The 21,984-nt window shown below is 46.6% G+C and overlaps 1 protein-coding gene across 5 annotated transcripts in view; it reads left to right on the top strand.

Moving 5' to 3' along the window:
- LOC121076669 (limbic system associated membrane protein) overlaps positions 1 to 21,984 on the top strand; it is a 958,116-nt gene that overhangs the window by 914,044 nt on the left and 22,088 nt on the right. For all 5 annotated transcript variants that reach the window (XM_040571198.1, XM_040571206.1, XM_040571190.1 and 2 more), the window contains 2 exons: positions 17,237 to 17,371; positions 20,963 to 21,083. In XM_040571198.1, coding sequence (XP_040427132.1) covers positions 17,237 to 17,371; positions 20,963 to 21,083 — 256 coding nt within the window. The remainder of the gene's footprint in view (positions 1 to 17,236; positions 17,372 to 20,962; positions 21,084 to 21,984) is intronic.

The following is a 21,984-nucleotide window of genomic DNA, read 5'->3' as shown; positions in this document are numbered from 1 at the left end:
GAGGGGCTTTGGGAGAGCAAGGACTGCTGCGGAGAGCAGGCAGAAGCAGAGCCGGAGGGCTCACACTCCACAGGATTTGCCCACAGGAGTGATGTTTGTACCTGGTACGGTATAAAGCTAGTCTTTTCCAACTACCTAATTCATCGGCACTGCAAAAGTGGGAGAAAAGATAAAGATGAACGTCACAGAAGTTGGAGGGAGAGAGGAAGGAATTTATACTGTCTTGTTTATCAAGAAACAAGATTTCACTGGGACACAATAAAAAACTACAAGCGTATTATCCTCTTGCCTTTCTAGCTCCAGTGCCAGCTCTTTTCTTTTCCAGGTGAGGCATTATTGTGTTAATACTTGTAGGAGGAGGGAAGAAACGAGTCCAAGTGCCCCTGTTTGAAATGTCCTATCAGTGCATAAAATATGTCTGCGGATTTGAGAATTACGCTGACTTCACAACAGTAAATTTCAGATAAATAATTTATCTCCTGCAAACACATTTCTGTGCTCTTACACATCCATTTGTTTCTGGAAAGCGGCGGGGGCGATGGGGAGGCAGAAGCGATTGGTGCTCGCTGGGGAACTTCCCGCGGTGCCGCCTGTAGCTTGGGTGTTGTTGGCCGCTGGAGGTAAGGTTTTGTTCTCGCAGCCACCAGCTCCCCCATCACAAATAAAGCCATTTTGGAAACAAGAGGCACCTTGAGCTAAAACTGGCATTTCTCACGGTATTGGCAGATCAAGCCAGCAACTGTTGATTTTAAATGTTTAATGAGCAATATGTTGCTGATTCTGGTAATAATGTTGTGTTTGCCTAACCTTTCTCGGTGTGCTCCCTTCTGCTGTATCACTGGCAAGTTTCCAGGAGAGAAGGAAAGGGAAAGAAAATAAAAACCCATCGGGAAGGTTGAAGCAGGGCAGAGAGAAGGGGAAGATTGAACGACTTAAGGAGAAGGGGCATAAAAGGAAGGGGTAGAGCTTAATTAAAGGGAAGAGATTGCAGCAGGATATTGATGCCATGTCAGTATTAAACTGGGGATTGCAGAGAAAGATGATTTTTCCCTGCAGAGGTATTCTTATTCATACTGAGGGTATTGGAAAAGAAAGGCTGGTTACTAGCACAAGACAGGCAGGAAGAGCTGCGTGGAGCTGAACCCAGGACCACAGCATCTCCTGAGAGTTGAGTCAGCTGGTTAAAAGCAGATGAATCGAAAGAGAAGAAGCATTGTATAAATCAGTAAGATGTGCAGTTACTTCCACGTCAGGCTCATATAACGCTCTCTCTAAAGACTGTCAGCAGTGTGCTGTATTTTTTCCAATTTGTTTTTGTTCAACCTGTGGTTGAAAACCCTGAGTCATTCAGCATAACCCTGTTTGACACTGGGTAGCAGGTTGCCTGTAAAGAGGTTTATGTGCACATGTAGGTATTTCAGGATATGAAGGAGGCTTTCTTGACCAGTGGAGGTAGGAACATGCAATGGAAACGAGAAAAAGGCTGCTTTTTTAGTAGTAAATGGATGCTGCATTTGCTGCTGTGCTCATCCTAGACAAGATCCTGCCTCTGCTCATGTGAATACTGACCATTGCTTGCTGTAGAAGACCCAAGCTCTTGTTTAATTTATAACATGACTTTTGTGCTAGGGAAAGTACAAGACTGGAAATACTGGCAGCTGAAGCCTTCTGTCTTTAGAGCAGAGGGGTGTGGGGCAGCAGGGTCAAACATTTCCCCCTCCCTGTGCCTCGAGCCCTCCTCAGGCCAAGTTATCCAGAGAGTTATTGTGCAAAAACTGGAAGGTTTTTGTAATATCTTGATTGGGCTCTTGAGTGAGACCAGGCATTTTCTCATCTTTTAATCATTACCTGTTTGGCTGATGCTTAAATCAATGACTGCATGTCGAACACTCACTGCCCGATTAGAAAGCCTCTTCTTGTTTTACATAATGGCTTATTTATTGCTTCCATTGTATGTACAGTACAGTATATATTGTCCAAAAGGGAGATATAGATACTAGGTCATACGTGGTGAAGGAGGATTTTTCTCTTTTTAATGAGGAGAACATCAGCTTTGCAATGCGTGTTATACTTTCGTTTCCAGGCTGCTGCATACAAATTGTTATATAAAATTGACCACACACGAATACTGTGTATAGAAAAGTGTGTGCTGAGACACTGTCAGATAGAAGCAGAAAGCAGCAGGACTCAAGAGCAGCCTTGCCAGAAAAGGGGCAGTGGTCCACCCAGGCCACTGTCTTTCCTCCAGCAGTGAGAGAGGCTTAAGAAGAAGACCGTGTCCTTTATTTATATAGCTGCTTGATTGATTGTTTTCCTTTCGTGGGGTAACCTACCACCTCCTTAAGTTACTAGCTTCCTTGTTAAAAAGTGAGTGTGAGCCATGGATGTATGTTCCACATTAAATTTTCCATTTTTAAGGGCAAGTATGCATGGGATTGCTGGAATTACCTTCTCTCTCTACTTTTTACTACCTCTTTTACACCACCATTATATCTTCTGTTGTTTGCCTGCTTCTTGATAAACGCCCTAAGGATCGAAGTTGGTACGTGCAAAAGATTTTTTAGTTAGCCTTGAGCTTTCCACCAGGGTCCTCAAGTACAAGTGGATGCAGACCCTTACTGGTTCAAATCAAACACATCTTCAGTAGGTCATCTTCAAGGAAATTTCCAGCAGCCTCGCTCTTCTGCAGGTGATGCTCTTTGCTGTCAGCACCTCCCAGTGATTCCTCTTTAGCTGTAGCATAGTCCGTTAGTTGCAGGGGATTTTTTTTGTTCTGTTTTGTTTCTCCCTCTCCGGTTTAATTCCCTACAGCTTTGAAGTGGAAGAACCTAGTCTTCTCCACCCATGTGGTGTGATATGGGATTGTCTATCTTGGAGCAATCTCCACATGTGTTTGCCATATAACAGACAACGATAAAAGCAAAACAAAGCTGCAAATACAAGAACTCCTCCCCCGTTCAGTATCCCTCTGTGAATGTTTTTTGTCAGTGCAGTAGCTCAGGTGAGTTACAGTCGGGTTTTGGTCGTAGACAGAAATACGAGTGGAAGAAGAAAAGAGTTGGAAGTTATGAAGAAGAATAACAGGGCAAGAGGAGGAGGGAGAGAGGGTAAGAGGGAGAATTGATAAGGCAAAAAGAGGTATGTGAACTGAAGAAGGGAAAAAAACGGTGAGAGACTAGAGGCAGGGAGATGTTGTGTCAAAAGCAGAAGAGATGATGCAGACCTCTGGGATGGTAAGGTCTGAGGCTTGTGAGTTTTTCTTGGCAGGGTAGAGCCCTGCAGAATTCAGTATAATCTCTAGCAGGGCCCTTCAGTTTAGGGGCATATAAACAGAGGGAGGTTTATTGCGAATTCTGGTTAATAACTTTCTCAAAGGGGAAAACTCCTGTATTCTCTTTGAAATACAATTTCTTGTCTCATAAATTGAAACAGCTGTGACTGTTCCCTCTGCACACAGATTTTTTTTTCATCTTTTTCCTTTTTTGCTGGGCGTATGCATGTGATTTTGCTTAATGATTTTTCCCCACAGAAGGGACCCAGAATGTGGTGCTGTATACAGGCTTGTGATCAGTGTCTTTGCACAAGCACAAGAAAAATGCCTTGGGCATTTTCTGCTTTTAGAGAGGAACAAGTGTTAGGCTATTAGTCTGAATCTAACTTAGACTGCATTTCTCCTGAGAAAACTCGGTAGGAAATTCTGCAGCCTCATTCCCTAGAAAGGCCCTTGCCTAAGCTGAGATTCAATCTATCGCCCGCTCTCAAGTCCTGGGGGTGGAAGGACTGTTAGTACCTTCCCAGCTCCATGCAGACAGCAGAGGAGGGACTACAGATGAGCATCCCCATCACCAGCATCATTTCCATGCCAGCTTTTAAGGCATCCCCAACTGGATGGGGTTGGTGGTGGGTACTACAGTGCAGGTGAGGACGGGGCTTCCTGCCTGGAAAGGGAAGCGAGGCCATCTCCCTCCTCATGACTCTAAGCAGTGCTGAATACTCTCTGCCAGCATCAACCCATCTCAAACTCTGAGGACTCTTAAATGTTTACTCTTTCTTTTTTTCTTAATTGAAAGAGCAAGGCTTGCCTGTAGGCTAGTGCAGAAATCATCCACTGTTGTGGATGACTGAGTGAACAGAAAGACAGACAGGAAGTCAAACCCTCCTGCCTCCAACTCGCTGTCTGCTCCAAGTTAAGGTGCTCGAATCCCTGAATCATTAGGCAAGTGATGTACGAGTTAACATAGCATGCTGGCATGAGCAGCATGTGTGAATGTCCATAGGAGGCTCAAATACAGAAGATTATATGTCAACCTTCAGCCAATTTCTGTTTGGCAGGGGCTCAGGAAGGATTTTGATTTAAGTGAAGAAACACCAAAGCAGGTGTCTCAGTCTCTCATTCCTCCAGCTCTCTGCCATGACTCTCCACATGTGCCTCCAGCTGGAAGAGGAGCAGGGAATAGAAGAACCAATGGATTTCTCTGGATGTGAGCAGAGGCCCCTTCCCCTTGTGGCAGACCTCAGCCTTCCTGTTATATACAACAGATGCCTTTCTGGGCAAGCTGTGTGTGCAGTAGAGCACAGGGCAGTGAGGCCACGCCTCTCACTGCATTAAGAGCGGACCCAAGGTCTCCAGCAGGTTGGTTTTCATCCCCCTCCCCTCCTGCAGCAGCTCCCTGCCACATCCCATCTTGCAGGCTGCCTCCTAGGCATGTATTTGGTGGCCCAGCTCTGCTGCGTGACACAGCTGGGTGACGTGAGGAGCCTTTGCATGCCAGAATTGATCAGGAGGTGAGGGCATCTAAACCTCCAGTGTTCCCAATGACAAGCGATGGGAGAGGCTCACGGTGCTTCTCTCCTCCTTGAGCTTCTTGGCAGTCGTGCTGGCCTCCATGAAAAGCAGCGCTTGTTTGCAGCAACATCCTAGGGGAAGAAGAGGAAAAGAAATGTATGGGAGTTCTACCAGAACTGCTTTGAAAGTGCTGGGGATTGTCTTCTAGATCTCCTGCAGTGCTGGCATTGTTCACGGGCTGGGACTGCAGCTCCTTCCTTGTCTTCTTGATCCATGAATCACAGCCAGTCCCATAACATGGAAACTTGTATTAGCTGAGATCTTTTAGCAGACTCTCTGTATTTGAGAAGGTAGCACTTGTTTGCCTAGAAATAGAGGGGTAGTTAGCTAATGGTGTGCTCTGTCTGCCTTTAAGGTGATGTAGCAGGCAGAAAGTAAGGAGGAGGAGTCGGCACCAAACTTGCCCACTCTGTCCCTAGCCCTCACTGTCAAAGGTCATGGGGACATCTTACCTGCGTACCGACTCGTATGTCCCGTGGATGTATACATTCTACGTAAGTGTCTGAGACTCTCAGTGACCCTGCTGGCAGCCTTGGGTTGCATGTGAGCAGCAAAATTGTTTACTACAGATCAATATTACTCAAATACATCTGAAAGAGTCAGGGCTCAGTAACCACTTGTATGTTGTATTCCCAGCCAACACTAGCTACTTCTCTCACTGCTTTGCCATGGTGATTCACCTTGACTAGGCTAACCCTCTGCATCCCCTCACATTTTAATCAACCTTTAATCTATACCTCATGCTCTTTAATCTGTCTCATTTCCTTATCTATTTCTTTTTCTGTCTTTTTCTTGCAGTCTTCTGTCTCTCAAACCATCTTCTTTATGCCTTTTTATTTTGTCTTGCTAGTTCTTCCCCAATTCTCCATTCTCCTTCCTTCTCTTTTCTTCCCTCTCCTTCTTGCTCTTTGCATCCCCCTGTACGTGTAAGCTCATATTGCCTGAAAATTATCTCAGGACCTTCTGTTCTTAAGCCAGAGGAAAAAAAAATAGTCTGTAGGTGAATTTACCATTTTAATGTAGTCAACATCCTCCCCTCCATCAACTGTTCTGAAATTGCAGACTGCTGAGATTAGTGGCATAAAATCCCACCAGGATATTGACATAACCTATAAGCTGGGAAGTTGTTTTAATCAAACCCAGCATCCCACTTGGAATGCCGGACTTAGAAATACAAGGACAGCAGTTTTGAGAGTAGCTGAGAAATAAGGAAATAAGTGTTTGGGGAAAGGGGGTTTGAAAATCATTTTTTTATTATTTCAATATCTTGTGGTCAGAAGTTGCAGGGTATTTTTTTTTTCCATTGAGTCCTTGCCTACACAGAGTGCTCGGATGGAGTATTGGTATTGGAGAGGTGATAAAAAGGAATTCGATTGGGTGGCTGGATTATTAAGAGGGACTATTATCCAGTAAAAGTGTCAGAGACCTCAGCCCACGGGGCATGGATGATTACTGTGGATGAATTCCTGGTCCTTGGAGGCCAGGTGGGAGGGCACAGTTGTCGTGTTTCCCCCCCATACACACTCCCTGAAAAATTTAGAGCAGCCTTGGATGAGGCACTCATAAAAGTGTCTGTTATGTTGCTTGGGAAGCAGTGAACCAAAGAGCAGAAGGTAGCCAAAACTATTTGTCAGTCTCGATCTCACGAACCCCACCTCTCCCCATATCCCTCCCGTCGGTTTCGAAAGAGGCAGTCTTTGTCTGCAGTCTGTGTGACCAGCATCCCCAGATCAGCAGGCAAGGACAAGGTATCGACAAGCCATCGCAGATACCTCCACTGGCAAATTGGATAAAGAGGAGAAGGCGTTGCAGTAAAGGAGAGGTGACCGAAATCTATGTCCTGTGGTGCCAGTCAATATCCATGTGCCGATGCAGGCCAGTGTTGCAGCACCCTAGGCTGCCAGGAGGGAGAAGTGGTCTATGTGCAGCCTCGGTTCATGCCTCAGGAAGTGAATTACGTGTCTAATCCACTGAGTGGGCATGAGAGAACTGAAAGGAGCTTGCACATGAGATCAAGAGCATGTGAGGGAGAAGGCAGAGCTCCACTGTGCACAGAAGAAGGGAAAGGAGAGGTTGGGGCAGTCCCATGGGATGCGTCCAGTCCCCCTCAGCTGTCTTTCAGATCACCATATCCCTGACAACTGTGTCTTGATATCAGCAGGCGAACAGAGTCAGAGCAGCACAGCTTTGTAAAGCGTGGAGCGGCTTCCATACAGCTAAGACCAGAGCCCTTCAACAAGGTTTTTGTAGTGCAGTGAGGATAAATTAGGGAAAAAAGAAGCTAAGAGGAAGCGTGCTGGACCTTTGCACTGGTAGGAGGCCATGTCACACATAGAGGTGGTGTCTGCCCGGGTCCAGGCTTGTCCTGAACACAGCCCCAGCACTGAGAAGAGCTTCCCACCTTTCTCAGCGTTCTTCTCCCGCTGCTGTAGAGGATGGAGCCCTTACCTGAGGAGCTTGGGGAGGCAGTAGTGTCCCAGCCCTTGGGGCAGCGGATGCAAACATTGCTCTGAACAGCAGTCTTCCAAAAAAAGAGAGGAAGCAGAGGAGCACCTGCTGCCACCTGATACACAGCTTTGCTGTCCCCATGAGAGACTGCAGGCTCATTCTCCCTTCCTGCCTTCCCCCATCCACCTCATCACATTAATTCTCTGTCATGCTTTCAGTCCCACACCCACGCTTCCACGTGCATTTTTCCACACGTGCACACTTTCACCCACCTCTCGCATCCCCAGCAGCCCTCGCACTGCTCTCCTTCCCATGCTTGGCACCTCTCGCCCACGCTCCCAGCTGGTGCCCACCAGCTCTGCTCTCACCTTCTCCTCATGCCCAGACCTGTTACTAGTTCAGCTCTGCGAGGTGTGTGTCCTCTCCGACACACATCTGCAGACACACGGCCCAGAACGAGACCGGCACTTACCAGGGTTAAAAATCAATATGCACGGAATGTCCCCTTTCTCTAAACTCACACCCTGATGATATAGCCCCCAAGGGGAAGGCTTTTCAGTGTAAAGACAGCTGGTTTGTGGCTTTCCCTGAAGAAGAGTGTGGGGGAGGAAGGTCCAGCCCAGCACCTAGCCCTTCAAATGAAGTGACTTGTCAAGTATGCAACTGTGGCTGAGATCTGAGAAGCAGTAAATTTAGCAGCACTCACTTCCACTGACAGCCTGTCATGTGCTTGAAACATAAATAGTGGTGGAGACAAATCACTGCTGTTTTCCTATTAAGCTTTGGCCCACTGGCCTCCTAGCTTGCCAGCAGCATTTCTACCTGGTCTGCTGCCGTGCCTCGTCTCAGGGACAGATGTGCCTCCCCGTTGCAGGCTTTGGGAGAGTCGGGATGGGAATTATCATGCTGTTATTTCCTCAGGTGTCCTTGGTGTCAGGGTACTTGCTCATCAGCTGATGGATTTTTCACTCGGGCCATGCGCTGACGGTCTCTCCTCCCTGCACCCAAGGTTGAGGGGACATGGACCCTCTCCCTAGAGTTCTCACCGATTTCACCCCTGCCCCTGGTTTCTTCCATGTAGCCTTGCAAGGTCATGCTGATGGAGTAAATGAGGCACTGATTTGAATAAGAGAGTAGAGGTGACATTTTCCAGTGCACCTGAGTGACTTGCAAGCACAAATGCCATTGAAAGCCACTGGGTCTTGTCCTGTTAAAGCATTTAGAAGCTTTTGGAAGCCCTGCTCTCAAGCATTAATTATTATATAACCATTTAATAAAACATGCTGTCAGAAGCTTCCATTAATCTTTACAGAGATGAGAGACATCCCTTAGTGCTCTAAATTGGGGAACTAGGAGCAAATGGACTCAGCACATTTCCCCGTCTTCCCTCTCTCTTACCAGGTGTGATCCCTCTTCCCCTCTCTCCTCAAGGAAGATGAAATCATGCCAGTGATTAAGGTGGCCTGCTCCGCGTTGGTTTAATTAGAACAACTGCTGTTTTAGTTATGGTAAAACTCTCACCGGTGTGCAGTTGCAAAGGCATGCTAATGAAACCCCCCGCCTCTTCGGGAAATTTGCAGAAAGGAGCCAGTGAGTCCTCCACGTAAAATGGATGGCTTTTCCTGCCTCCTTGGGTCAGTGCCTTCAGGCTGCCTCTGGTTCCTGTAGGCAGCAGTCCCTGCTAGGGGCTCATGGCAGAGCAAGGTGCTGGGCTCCCCAGAGGAGACAAACGTGTTTGGGGAGGGAGGAAGGACAGGGGAAGGGAGAGGTAAGTGAATTCCTGTCCATAACAGATGCAGAGAGGTGAAGCCCGGTGAGACACTTTTTATCAGCATGGTTTGTCATGGTATTCATATGCCAGCAGTGGTACAGTTGAAGTTTTCTGTAAGCATTAGGAAATTGAGACAAAGGTAACGAAATATCTCTTTGGTTTATCCTCCGACCCCATCATAGACTTACATGGTAACATGGAAGAAGTTGGTTTGAAACCAGTTCTTCTGTTCGTCATCTTCTGCTTTCTCCTTTTCTGATGAACACCCTCTTTTCCCCATTTTCCTGAAGGGAGAGGCCCTGCCTCACAGCCGTGACTTGCAGTAGTGCTGATGACCAGCAGCTGCCCTGCCAACTGCAAGAGCTGTGTCTGGGAGCTGAAAGAGCTCAAAAGCAGAGTCTGTGTTTCCTCACTGCTTGCCCCCCTGTAAGATTATACAAGCTGCAAGACTAGTCACTGAGCAAATGCCGCCTTCCTCCTTCGCAGTCCATGCCCTGCAACTTTGAGAGAGAGACTCCTTATTCTTTGGAAAGCAAGGGAGTGTCTAACAGCGTAGGAATTACATATCCTGCACTGAAGCAGTCATTTATCTGGACCAGTATCACTATGAATCAACAGCAGATCCCTCATATGACAGCATCACGGGAGCCAGCCCAGCTGATCAGAAGTCCCTGCAGCATGTGAGCCCAGACAGTTTTCCTCCCAGCACACCCCACTCTGCCCAAAACATCGGTGATCCTTGCCTCAATACCTGGCAGTGCTTCACGCGTACTCCATCCTAAATGCAGCCACTTAGCCTCATCTCCAAACCCCTTGTGTCCCCTGGAGAATATCCCCTTTGCTCCTTCCACCAGTGACAGGCATGGGGATGGTGTCAGGCAGTCTCTGTGCTGGATCTAATTGAGAAACATTGCAGTAGGGAGAGCGGTCGACAGGAAAACAAACAAAACGATTTTTCAAGGAGCTAATCCACCTATACAAATATTGGTGCCAGCCATCACAACACACTGACATGTTTTTGAAAGGGTAAATCTTGCTGAGGGGTGGCTTAACTCTTTGACCCCATTTCCTCAGTTGAAAACTAGAGCTGTGTAAAAGATCAGTAGCGAGATCCAAGCTGATACGGAAATCCCTGGTCTTTAGGGTTTAGTTGTGAACTCGCTGCTCAGAGTAGCATCACTGAAAACAGGGATGAGCTACGAGAATTGCCATCTCGCAGAAGCGCAGGAGATTCAAGGGCTGTGTGATCTGGCCATGAAATGTTTGTCTCCGGCTTGCAGAGAAAGAGCCACAGCAACATGTAAGCTTCGAAGGTAATGCTGTTTCCTATTTCAAGTAAATTTGGGACAGTCTGTCATTTTTCAGGCCTTTTTCAGAGTTTCAGACATAAAAGGATGGAATCGTGAGGGCTAAATTGAATCTTTGTGTTGTTTTATGTGTATATATATATATATAATTTTTACGTTAGGTTGAAGTTCTGGGTTCATTCTTACCCCCTCATCCCAAGAAGTGTGAATGGATATGACACAAGGGAACAAACCCATTATATTAAAAAACATGGGAACATTTCCACGGATGCCTATGAAAGCACTCCAGTTGATTCTTGCACAATGGTGCATTGAGCATGTCTTGCTCTGTGGGAGACACAAGACTCTTGTAAGGAACAGAACAAGGATATTTAAAGATGCCACCAAGCACAGACCACCCCTATAGTTCTTACACTGGCCAACTGGCACAGCCAGTACCACTGTGCATCATCACATGAGGTTTCCCCAAGGTCTGGGACTGACACAAGGATTTGTGGAATTAAAATCGGGACATTTCAGTCCATCCCAGCTCTCTGCTGACAGGACAGAAACAGTGTATTTCAGTTGTGCTTCTTGTTGAGCATGCCCCAGATGAGACTTGTTGATGTTGATCTTTTCTTTGGCCTTGGGAAGAATTGGTTTTCAAGCTACATAATGATGATAGCATGAGTGCTTTCTCCAAGATGGGATAACTTGCAGGGAAAGGGGTACGTGAGGCTAAATGAGAGTAAGCCAGGTGACAGAGGATCTCAGTGATTCCTCTAACTGCTGCTGATGTCTACCCCACATTGTTGTAAAGTAACCTCCAAAAAGCAGCAGGCAGGAATTTGGGGATGCAGAAGCAGTGCAACTGTTGTTTTGTTCATGTTTGTATGTCATTTTCTTGGCAGTGGAGTTAGGTCTTGATGTTTGGTAACACCGTCATTACATAACTCACATTGCAGCATGCAACATTTAGGGAGCATAATATTGTAGCTGTGACATTAGATGACTTAATTTACCTCATGGCTGATAATTTACTTTGCACATTGGCAACACGGCCAAGTTTTGTGCAAGAGCAATTCAGCCATCAAAAAAATGCTGTTTTGTGTTCATTTAAAAAAGTGTTAGCAACTTTGGATCCAATTTGGTAAGTAATTCTGAAAAAAAAAAAAAAAAAAAAAGAGATGGATATTAAAAACATATGTCATTATCTTTGACATGAAGTCATAAAGTCATCTAGTCTTTAGACAAGAGGGAGTGGGATTTTGGAGACAGAGGCTGCTTTCACCCAGAGGAGTTTTACTCTCATGCTAGGTTTGCAGGGTTTGGGGGAACGTCTCCACGAGGCTTGCAGGATTTCTGAGCTTCTGGGGCACAGCCCATGGCTGGAGAGGGAAGGCAGTCAGCTTTGCACGTAAGGAGAAAATGGGATCACTGCTGAGTAAGGTCCCACGAACGCCAGGGAAAACCGTGCCAGGGTGTTTCCTCCTGATCTGACTCATTTGCATTCATGGAGCCAGAGACGGGCCAGAGCCCTCGCTGGCAGTGCACTTGTTTTTTGGTTTATGTGCAATAGCTACAGACCTAAGGGCATGGGAGGCATGAGGCCAGCTTACACAATAAATACCCTGCTGTGCCTTGCTGCCTAAACAGAGTAATTTTTGCCTTGCTACATCTGACCCCCCTGTCCGTGTCCCTCTGGCAGCGGTTATCTCACGGCTCCCGTTGCACAAGGGAGGCTGGTGCCTCTCTCTATACTGCACATCTCCCTATTTGCCACTGTCTCTCCTCCACCTTCCGCTCTCACTCTTTGGCTCAGCACATTTCTGTGTCCATAGCTGACCACCATTTCCTCTTTTTCTTAGCCCGTGAAGAGTCTCACTTTGTTTCCATTTCTCTCCCCCAGCCTCTGTCCTTCTCTTCATTCCCTCTCTATTATCTTTCATTTTCTCCATCTATTTTCCTCCGTATCCCACACTGTGCTCATTTTTCTACCTTCCCTCCTCACTGTAGCGTTGTAGCACTGGCACTCCCTTTGCTCATCCACCATCTGCTGCTCTCCACTGATCTCTTTGCTATAAACAAGCTTCTTCAACTAAGGGACAGAAAAATTGCCAAGCTCATTGGAATCTGTGATGGGTGAGGGGATGGAGACTGATAAATGAAAACTTCAAAGTTTTGAATTAAAAAAAAAATCTCAGCTAGATGTAAAACAAGAAAATGATGTCTAAGGCTCCCTTGGCTATTTTTTGTCTTTCAGAAGCCTTTTTGTAAGGAATGTGTGGTGCAGAGGGAAGGAGGGAAGTTGGGAGGGCAAAGACCTTAAACAATAAATGGACAGTGCAGAGAGAACAAAAACTTCTACTCAATATTGGAAGTTGCTACACACACAAAAAACTTCAAATGGCGTTTATTGATTTGCAATCTTTTTTTTATCCCCTTGCTTCTTGTTTTAGGCAGAGGAGGGCCCAACAAGGACACATAGCCCCTTCTGCTCTCCCCTTTTTCACAACTACAAAGAGCCTTGGAAGAAAAAACAAATGCAAAAGCAGGGTATCTGGTCTTTTTTCCACATACCAAATGCAAGCAGATAGTTTCAGTGGGCTTGAGCTTCAGATTAAGAACACAACTGTATTGAAAAAAAAGTCACTAAAGAAATTTCTGCACGAGGAGAAGCCCAGTGTTGGAGGCACAAACAGGTGGGGACGATGGGCACATGATAGCCAGCTCTGCAATGAGCTGTCTGGAATCACAGGAAGGGATGGATGCTCTGGGAGGAAAAGAGCTGCACCTGCACAGGGGAGCCCTCTCCTGCAGGGACTCCTGGAAAGCCCCTCACTGGGATGGGGTTGCACCAAACCAGACAGAGCAGCCAGGGAACAGCCCTTGTCAGCAAGGATGGTTTGGGCAGCAGGGTCAGGACTGCCCATGGCTAGTGCACCCTGGGCAAACATCTTCTGTTATTTGGAACCAAGTAGCTCGCTTGCCAGGAGCTGGCAGTCCCTCTCTTCACCTAACAGAGTATGTTCATTGTTATCTCTACCAGAGAGCATTGTCCCAACCCTCTCCCTCCCTGCTTTGATAAACTGCGTAGTGACAACCATCAGCCTCCTGCCAAAGCTGCCTCCTGCACGGAAACGTTTGTAAATTTACTCCGCGTCTGAAGCTTTGTTTCTTTTCCCCCTGCCCTGCTTTGCCTTGGAGGTTAGAGTTAATATGACTCACCTAATCTGGCTGCCAAGGTGAATTAGTGAAAACATCTCCACAGCTCTGTGCAAGATATCACAACCTGACATTTTTCTAACACACCATGATATATCTTTTCGCTCTCTCTGATGTGTACTATGACACCTCAAGTTTATATAAATGCTCTTTGTTAGGAATGCTTAATGTACTCTTAGGGGGGGGACAGGGCTGCAAGCAAAGGGGTCCAACTTGCAAATGAGACAAGTCTGGATTTTGTAGGAAAATGGTGATGCCAGTGTTGAAACAGATCTCTGGTGCAGGGGCAAGAACAGTGCTACCACTATTTCATCCGGAGACTGACGGGCTGTCAAAGAAGCTTCCCCTGAAGCATTATGCTCATATCTGTGTCCTGGGGCAGGGCAATGAGGAGCTGAATAGGCCTATTGATATCTTCGGCTTCCCTTTAAAACAGAAGCCTTCCCTTTCTCTCATGCCCAGAGAGCTCCAGTGGGCAAAGCAGCAGCTCATCATCTGTTGGGAAGGGTTGTGCATGAAAGGTTGTGCAGAAAGCCCTTCTGCTGGACGTGGTACACAGATTAGACTTTTAAGTGCATGCGTGTTTATCAGGGAAGAGCCAAAAAATATCTTCCCTTAGGAAAGCGTGTACCTTTTAGGATACTTTCTGGAGCCCCACTGATGTAGTGCTCTGACAGACAGACTTAACAGCACCCCTAATGAGGGTGCCACTCCATTAGAGCTGGTAAGTCACCCTCAACCCTCTTTTCATTACTGTGACAGTCTTGTGACAAGGGCAAATTGCAGGAGAAGCAAGTCCCACTTGGAATGAGCCCTGTGTATAAACAAGGCAAAACTGCAGAGCAAATGATTTGCAAAGTGGAGGCAAATTATGTTTTAACCTTTTCTCTGTAAGCCTTTCCTCAGTGTCCGATTAACTTTCCAGTCAACTGGCTGACCTACCAACTGGGAGGGCTGCTGTAAAAGGAGGCAAGTGTTGACCATCAGCTCAAATTGGGGGTGGCATTTTCAAAGAGAGTTATTAGCAGGTAACAGTATGTTGGAAGACGATCTAAGGATTAAAGGAGATCTCAATCAAAAATGAATCATGCTATGACGAAAACACAAACTATGTGTTGGCTGTACAAAGAGCAGCCCAGTGCAGAAGTGATGCAATCCTTCGTCTGCAGTAATTCCTCATCTGAAGTGCTGTGTTCAGTTTGGGGTGTTGCACTTCCAGGAAAATGTGAACTTGTCAGAGAGGTCTAAAAGAAAAGAGCAAGAATGATCAAGGGTCTACAAAACCTCACCTACAAAGAAAGGTTGAAAGACCTGACACTATTCAGCCAAAAGAAAAGGAAAAAAAAAAAAAAAAAAAAGAAACAACTAAGGAAGGAACATAAGTGATTTAAAGTTGATAAAAGGCTATTGCAGAGAAGGAGGGAATGATTTGTTCTTTTTGTCTATAGTGGCTAAGGAAAAAAAAAAAAGCCTTAAATTGCAGCAAGGGAGACTTGGGTCAGACTGCAGGGAAAATGGTTCCAGCGGTAAGGGTGGTGAAGCAGGGGAACAGACCATCTGGAGAAGCTGCAGAGTCTCTGTTGCTGGAGGGCAGGGCAAGACCATCTCCCTGAAAGGGCCCTTGTGTCATGCTGAGATTAGGGAAGGGGTTTATGGTGACTGAAGTCTCTTCCTGTACCAGAACTGACCTAACTCTGCTCCTACAGGAGGTGAGATTCCCAAGTATATTCAGGAGTTACCCCAATAACAAGCACCTGTGAAAACCCTGCCCTTCCTCTTTCTCCATGAGCTCTCCCCTGGCTCTCCAGAGCATCAGCCCCAGTGCACAGCAGAGGGCTGAGAGCAGTGTCCCAGCTTTGCCAATGGATTACCTTGTAAAATACACAGGTGCCACGGAGCAAGGCCTTTCAGCAGCCTGTTAGGGGGTGGGAAAGCCTGCATCGAAGCTGTTGTAAATTTTAGACGTAGCAATGAGATTTCCACTCACCGGAACAGCTGGTAGGAGTTGGAAAAGGGATTGCTGGTTAGTCCTGCTGAAAGAAAGGGGAAAGCTTGTCTTTGCATGAGTTTAATAAGTACACATGCTGAGTCTCTGTGACGGGGGTTGGTTTTCCCCTACAATGGTTCTGAAAATTGCCTGGAAAAAAAAAAAAAAAAAAAAAAGGCAAAAATAATTGTGTGAAGGACAGAGTTCTGAGCAGATTGTGAAGTTGCTGAAGTCCCTATCTCCGGTGCAGAAGGCAAATGCATGCAGCTGGCATCACCACCGTGTGTGCAGCCAGCCTGACCTGGCTAATACGCTGCAGCAGACGCGTGCCTGTGTGGTGGGATTCATTTCAGAGGGCTCCGCAGGAGAGGGGGCTTAGCTGCTGCTTTCACTCAGTGCTGCAGAGCCCAGGACTACAGCCCTGTCGTCCAGGCTCTGGTTGAAGTCCATCAAGCAAGTGCTGATGAGAAGTGGGCAGGATTTCAGAAGTGCTCAGCACCCTTTCAGCGGAAATCGTCTTCCGGGCAGAGCTTCACTGGAAAATCTGACCGCTCTCTTAGGAGCCTGAAAGGGAGCCCTTGTGTGCTGACCTTCTTTTTAAAAAAAAAAAAAAAAAAAAAAATCTGGCTCTTACCCTTTAAGGCTTGGTGGATGATTTCTCTAAACAAACCCAGGCATGCAGCTGGGGCTCATGGCTTTGCACGCTGCAGCCCCCAAAAAGGATGGGGGGTGTCTCCCATCACAGTGCTGCCATGGTAGTTCATAGTCTTTCCAGGAGGAGCCTTTTTCTACTTTGCTTTCTGAAGGAATAGCATAGATACACCAATCCTAATATTTCATGCTTCCCTGGCACCTTTCATCCAGCAACTCCAATGTGCTTTGCATGCATTAACCTCAGTGCCCTTCCCTGACCAGGAGGTGATGGCAGAGAAGGGCGATTAGCTGCAGTTTACGGGGGGAAAGCAATGAGTGCCTCACCCAGGGTCAGGCAGTGAATTAAAAGCACGGCTGTAGCCCTCCCCTGGTTCCTGCTCCAGCTGATGCTCAAGTCTCTGCTTTCAAACCTGTCGTAGCAAGGCAGCACGGCTTAAATGCGTCCTCTCGCATGGACAGTAGGTGGAGGATTCGTAATGATTATTGGTCTTCGCAGATCAAATTACACTTTGTTTCTCTCAGTTTGGATGTGTTTAACTGTAGCGTGAGCTGATCGATGACACTTCGGGGTGGCGGTTGCTCCGAGAGACAGAAAGACATTTTTCACAGCTTTGCGGTGCCCAAAGGGCTGCTGACAATACAGCAGCTCGTCTGAGGAGCCAGCCACCCCTGACCCAGCACGTCGGCCACAGGCTGACTTCTCATGGTCACACCACCGAACTTCAGTCTCAAATGGTGAAGATTTTGCTTTTTGGTCTGGACAGCCTACAGGATGTGCAGCACTTTGCTACCACTTGTATGTTTCCTTCCCAGTTTTCCAAACCAAGTTTTCAATAACTAAATAAAATGCAAATATCTTGCTGATACAGCTTCTGAAATAACCTCAAAATAGCTCCCTCAATGGCTTTTGTTTATTTGCAGAATCGCTGTGGTGATTGTTCCTCCATAGGAATTAAGCAGAAGACTTCCCCAATCTGTATGCCAGGCAGAGCCACCATCTGTATTTTTCTCTTCTGCAGGCAGAGAGTTTGAAGGTGAGGAAGAGTATCTGGAGATCCTGGGGATCACGCGAGAGCAGTCGGGCAAGTACGAGTGCAAAGCTGCCAACGAGGTTGCTTCAGCAGATGTCAAGCAAGTCCGGGTCACTGTGAACTGTGAGTACCTCACGATGGGAGCGGGTCCACGGGGACAGCTTTCCCCACGGCCACAGGTGGCTTAAGGATAAACGGAGAAGCCTCTCCAGGTCTAAATTACAGGATCTGAAATGTGGGGCACTTACCATAGGGTATAGTTTGTGCTTTAAACCTGGAAATATATAAGAAAAGTGGGGGGAAAAGAGAGAAAGAGAGCGAGAAGCAGTGCATTGCCCCTCTCCCCTCAGTATGGCTGGTGATGCCTTGTTCTTACTCATTGATATTCGGGAGAACAGTAGCGTGAAGAGAAGCTTCAGCAAGGCAGCAAGGATAGATAAGGTTCAGCCAGCTCAGAGCAAACGCGCCTGCCTGCACCCAGTCTCGGCAGTGCTTACATGGGTATCACGCCCCAGGGGCTTGGGGGCACACGTGGTAGAGGCACGCGTTAATGAGAGGGGCCAGAAACGTGACTTCTAAGCTGGCTTCAGGTCATTTGCACAAAGCCCTCCGTGCACCAATGCAGCACAGAAAAGGGTTCAGCCAAAGGAAACTGCAATCCATCTGAAAGCACTCAGAGGCACAGCTAGCTACGTGGCTTCCATCCACACCCCACACCTCGATGAATCCTCTCTGGGTGTTGCTCTAGCAAGTGGGGCATGGACCACATCGGCCATGCCTACACACACAAGATATTTCAGCCTGCCTTTAGTAGCACAATCCTGCGTGTGTGTACATCCACATCCCTGTTTGTATGGCTCGTGTTTGGCACTGGAGTGATTTAAAAGGAATATCCCCACCTGCCTGTGCTGTTCCCCTGCTTGGAGGTTAATACCTCCGCAGCAGGGATGGATAAATGGGACGTACAGCCTCTCTAGACCTGCTTCGATTTACTCAGACTATTAACTTAAACTGAAATTGGAGATGGTTACAGGCACGTTTCAGGGTGCATATACATGCCCTTGATTCATGGGTAAGCACTCCCTGGGAGTGGGTTAGGGCAGAGAGCTGACAGCAACAAGTGTCTCAGCCTCCTTTGCCACTCCATGTGGTTTTAGCACCTCTTTATACCAGTCTTGCTCTTCTTTTCTTTCTTTCCTTCTGAGCCATCACATCGGATCAACTCTTCTGTCTTGCTTTAGAAGTCAAGGTTATAGGCACTGCTTCTGGGCTCCCTGCAGTGTCTTCAGATTCCACACCATTTTTTTTTGAATTATCTTAGAAAATTGGGTGACAGTAGTTTAATAAAGGCTGCTTCTTGGGCCAAATTTTGCCATTAGTATGAAACTGTAGTAGCAGATTTTCTGAACTAAAGCTTTTTTTTTTTTTTTCTGTCTAAAGTATTTTTTTTTCTTTCAAAAACAGCCAAATTTATAAACCTGAGGCATTCCATGAGAACCAGTTAATGTTTTCAAATATTTCTGTGAAGCGTAATTTCAATGATGCCTTTAACATGGTTGAAACAGATTGTTTGTATAAAGTCAGTGTTTGATTTTGACTTTGTTTCAACTCATAGTAGCTATACTAGAGTAATATCTTAAACATTTTTACTGTCATAACACATGAAAATAAAATGATACAGTATTGTAATATTATTACATGGCCTAATTTGTAATGTGCACAAATTATAATTTCCTTCAGGACAGATCTTTTGTTGCCAAGCAAAGGGAAAAACTCAAAGAGTTCATGAGGGCCCTGCACAGGAAAAAAAAAAACAAAACAGTCCTGTTTGGGAAATGAAAACCAGATATTTGCATACATCTTTCCTTATCTTGCTTCTTTAAATACACCACAAGCAGTAAAAATTATGAAAATCACAGTAGGTTTGAAAAATGAGACCTGCCCAACACGAGGAGCTTCCTGGCCATCTCTTATCATCTCATCTCTTGCTGAGGCTGTGGAGCAGGCAGCTTGTCAGCCTGGACTGCAGGAGAAAGCATCATCTCTTTGCTTTGGTCTCACACTACCACCTTCAGGCTTTGTGAGTAATGGCTCTGGCTCACTGCAGACAGGGAAACTGAGGCCTGGGGAAGAGCAGAGGGCAAACCCCAGTGAAAGGGAACCAGCTCCTGGCTTCCCCAGCAGCATACAGCCAAACACAGAGCGGCTGCGTTTTCAAGGCTCACAGAAAGGTGCTGTTCATTGCATGACTCATCACATGCGCTGGATTTAGTGAGGTGGAAAAGGTTTTTCTTGCTGCAGACAGCAGGAAGATATACTACTCAAACAAAAAATCAAAGAAGGATGCTTAAAAAATCACCTTCACCATCCTTTTATTACCCCTCCTCCTTTACAAATTAAAATATTTACGTGAACCCACAGCCTTTGAATGTAGGATCCTATTTATGTACACTTATTAATATTTATGATGTTAGAGGGCGCACTGCAATATCCCTAAAGCCCTGCATAAAATCCCAATTAAGGTCAGGAAAGGGATCACATTGAGATGGCTAATGTGTTCACAAGAAACTTCTCACCATACATTTTCCAGGCAGAACTACTTTTTTTTCTTTGACTGACACAATCCATTTTGATTCTTATTTCTGGCCTTTTGGTACCAGGGTGGATACAGACAGCGGAGCTGTATCCTGCAGAGGGAAGGTGCTTTATGGCAGCCTGAGTCTCAGCAGAGCAGCCGGCTGAGCTGCAGCCCCAGACTCTCAGAGTATCCAAGCACCCGTGATGGCAGACAAGGCACTTCCTCCCTCTCAGCAGCCAGGTGGAAATAATTCTGCCTTTTAATTTGTAAAGCCTGTCACTTAACATTTCAGACACGGTGCTGAGAGTGAAGGCACCGGCGCCTACCCTGCCCAGTACCTGGGCCCTGCTCCAGCAGAGCACACCGATGCTTCCCAAGTTTTGCTTGCCCATGGCACAACTCTCAGGCTTTGAAGTGAGCAGGGGTGAGAGCACCAGGCTGGGCTGAGGACAGGCTTCACACAGAGCTAGCACGAATAAACCCTTGGGAGCCTGTGACAAAGTGTGGTGTCTGGAAGGGCTCGCGCAGGCCTTGTGGCCTTGCATGCCTCAGGGAGGTGTCTCAGCGAGAGGTCTGGCTTTCAAAGTTGCACCCACAGCTCCTGCTAAAGCTCCTCCATTATGAGCCGTGAACGTCTTTCTGCCCTCAGCCCTTTCCTTTCTTATTATAGTGTTGACGTTAGACGCAGAGGTTGTGCAGAAAGTAATGTTTGTGTTAGTGTTAAATTCCTACTTTCTTCCTTTCGCTGCTGCTGTCTTCCTTTACCATTGCTAACATCTCTCTCTCATCTTCTTCCCTCTGATGAGCCCATGTGCACTAGAGAGCCACAGGTAAATATTCATAAATTACATAACTCCATCATTAACCTTAACTCTGCCTGTGTGTGCCTATGCATTTATGACAGAGGGCCAGTAAAGAGAAGCATGCATATGGAGTGGTGCTGGCATAATGTATTAGGGGGAGTTCAAAGAGCAGGTGTTCTCCAGGGAAGCAAGAGGTCTATGTGCCACAGCATACAGCAGCTGCGGGCCTCCGCCAGCCCAAATAGTTTGGCTAAGGAAGCCAGCCCTGAAGCAGTTTCACTGTTTCCTTCCATCTGAAAATGTGTGAAGTGACCCAGTGTTTCCTCCCTGCAGACCCTCCCACCATCACGGAGTCCAAGAGCAATGAAGCGGCCACGGGACGACAAGCCTTACTCCGGTGCGAGGCATCAGCAGTGCCCACACCTGATTTTGAGTGGTACAGGGATGACACCAGGTAAGACCATTAGATCTCCTTTTCCTTTCTCTTCTTGTCAGTCCAACAGAGGATCCTCAGAACTTTTATCATCCCCAATTCTTCTCCTCAAGCAAGTTACTCTCCATGAGCCCTGTAAGTCAAGACTGTCCCATCAGCCTAGTCAGAGGCAATGTGTTAGGGGCTGGAGGAGGCAATCCTTCTCTGTGCCAGGGTTGCTGAAGGAAGTGCTAAGGATGGGGCTCTTGCCTTCAAGTCAGTAATGGGCTAATTTGCAATTAAGACATCCATAATACATTTCTTCCTGCAAATGTTCATGCATAAATGTTCGTCCATGATACAGAAAATAAAATAAGCAGCGTTGGTCCCCAAGTAAATAACACCACTCTAACTGCCTTCATGTAGGGGATGGTGCTCCTTGAGGTGTAAGGCTCCCCCATCTCTGCAACCTGAGCCACCTGGATTTGCATGGTGTGAGAAAATGAGAAAAGGGATCTATCTGTTCCTTATACCTGAGCATTTACTTTGCATTTAGAAGTGGTTTTATTATTGCAGTTTTTAACCTGACCCACATGTCCAGGCTCAGCAGTGGCTTGCTTTTGTTAAAGCATGTATTAGATAAGCTTAATTGGTGTGTTCCACTAAAAGTCTTTTCTCCAACCATAGACTAGCCCTCAGCTGGCCATGGTGCATTCATTTCCCAGTGTAAGCCGATGCCGGATAAAGGATTCTTCCCTTGCCCTCAGCTTTTCTTTCTTCTTCACTACTTTACCAGTGGCATTTCTCTCCATTGTGCTCCTTCTTCCTTTCATTCCCTTCTCCTGCTTTCCATCAGTGCCTCCTCTGTCCTCTTCCTTCTCCCATCTCATCTCTGCCTCCCTCCATCCTCACCTGCCAGCTGGTCCAAATGACTTTGGTTTAC

The sequence above is a fragment of the Cygnus olor genome, chromosome 1 (genome assembly GCF_009769625.2).
Source record: "Cygnus olor isolate bCygOlo1 chromosome 1, bCygOlo1.pri.v2, whole genome shotgun sequence".
NCBI classification, from domain to species: Eukaryota; Metazoa; Chordata; class Aves; order Anseriformes; family Anatidae; genus Cygnus; species Cygnus olor.
Note: the sequence above shows the minus strand (reverse complement) of the source record. Positions and strands in the feature narration are given on the sequence as shown.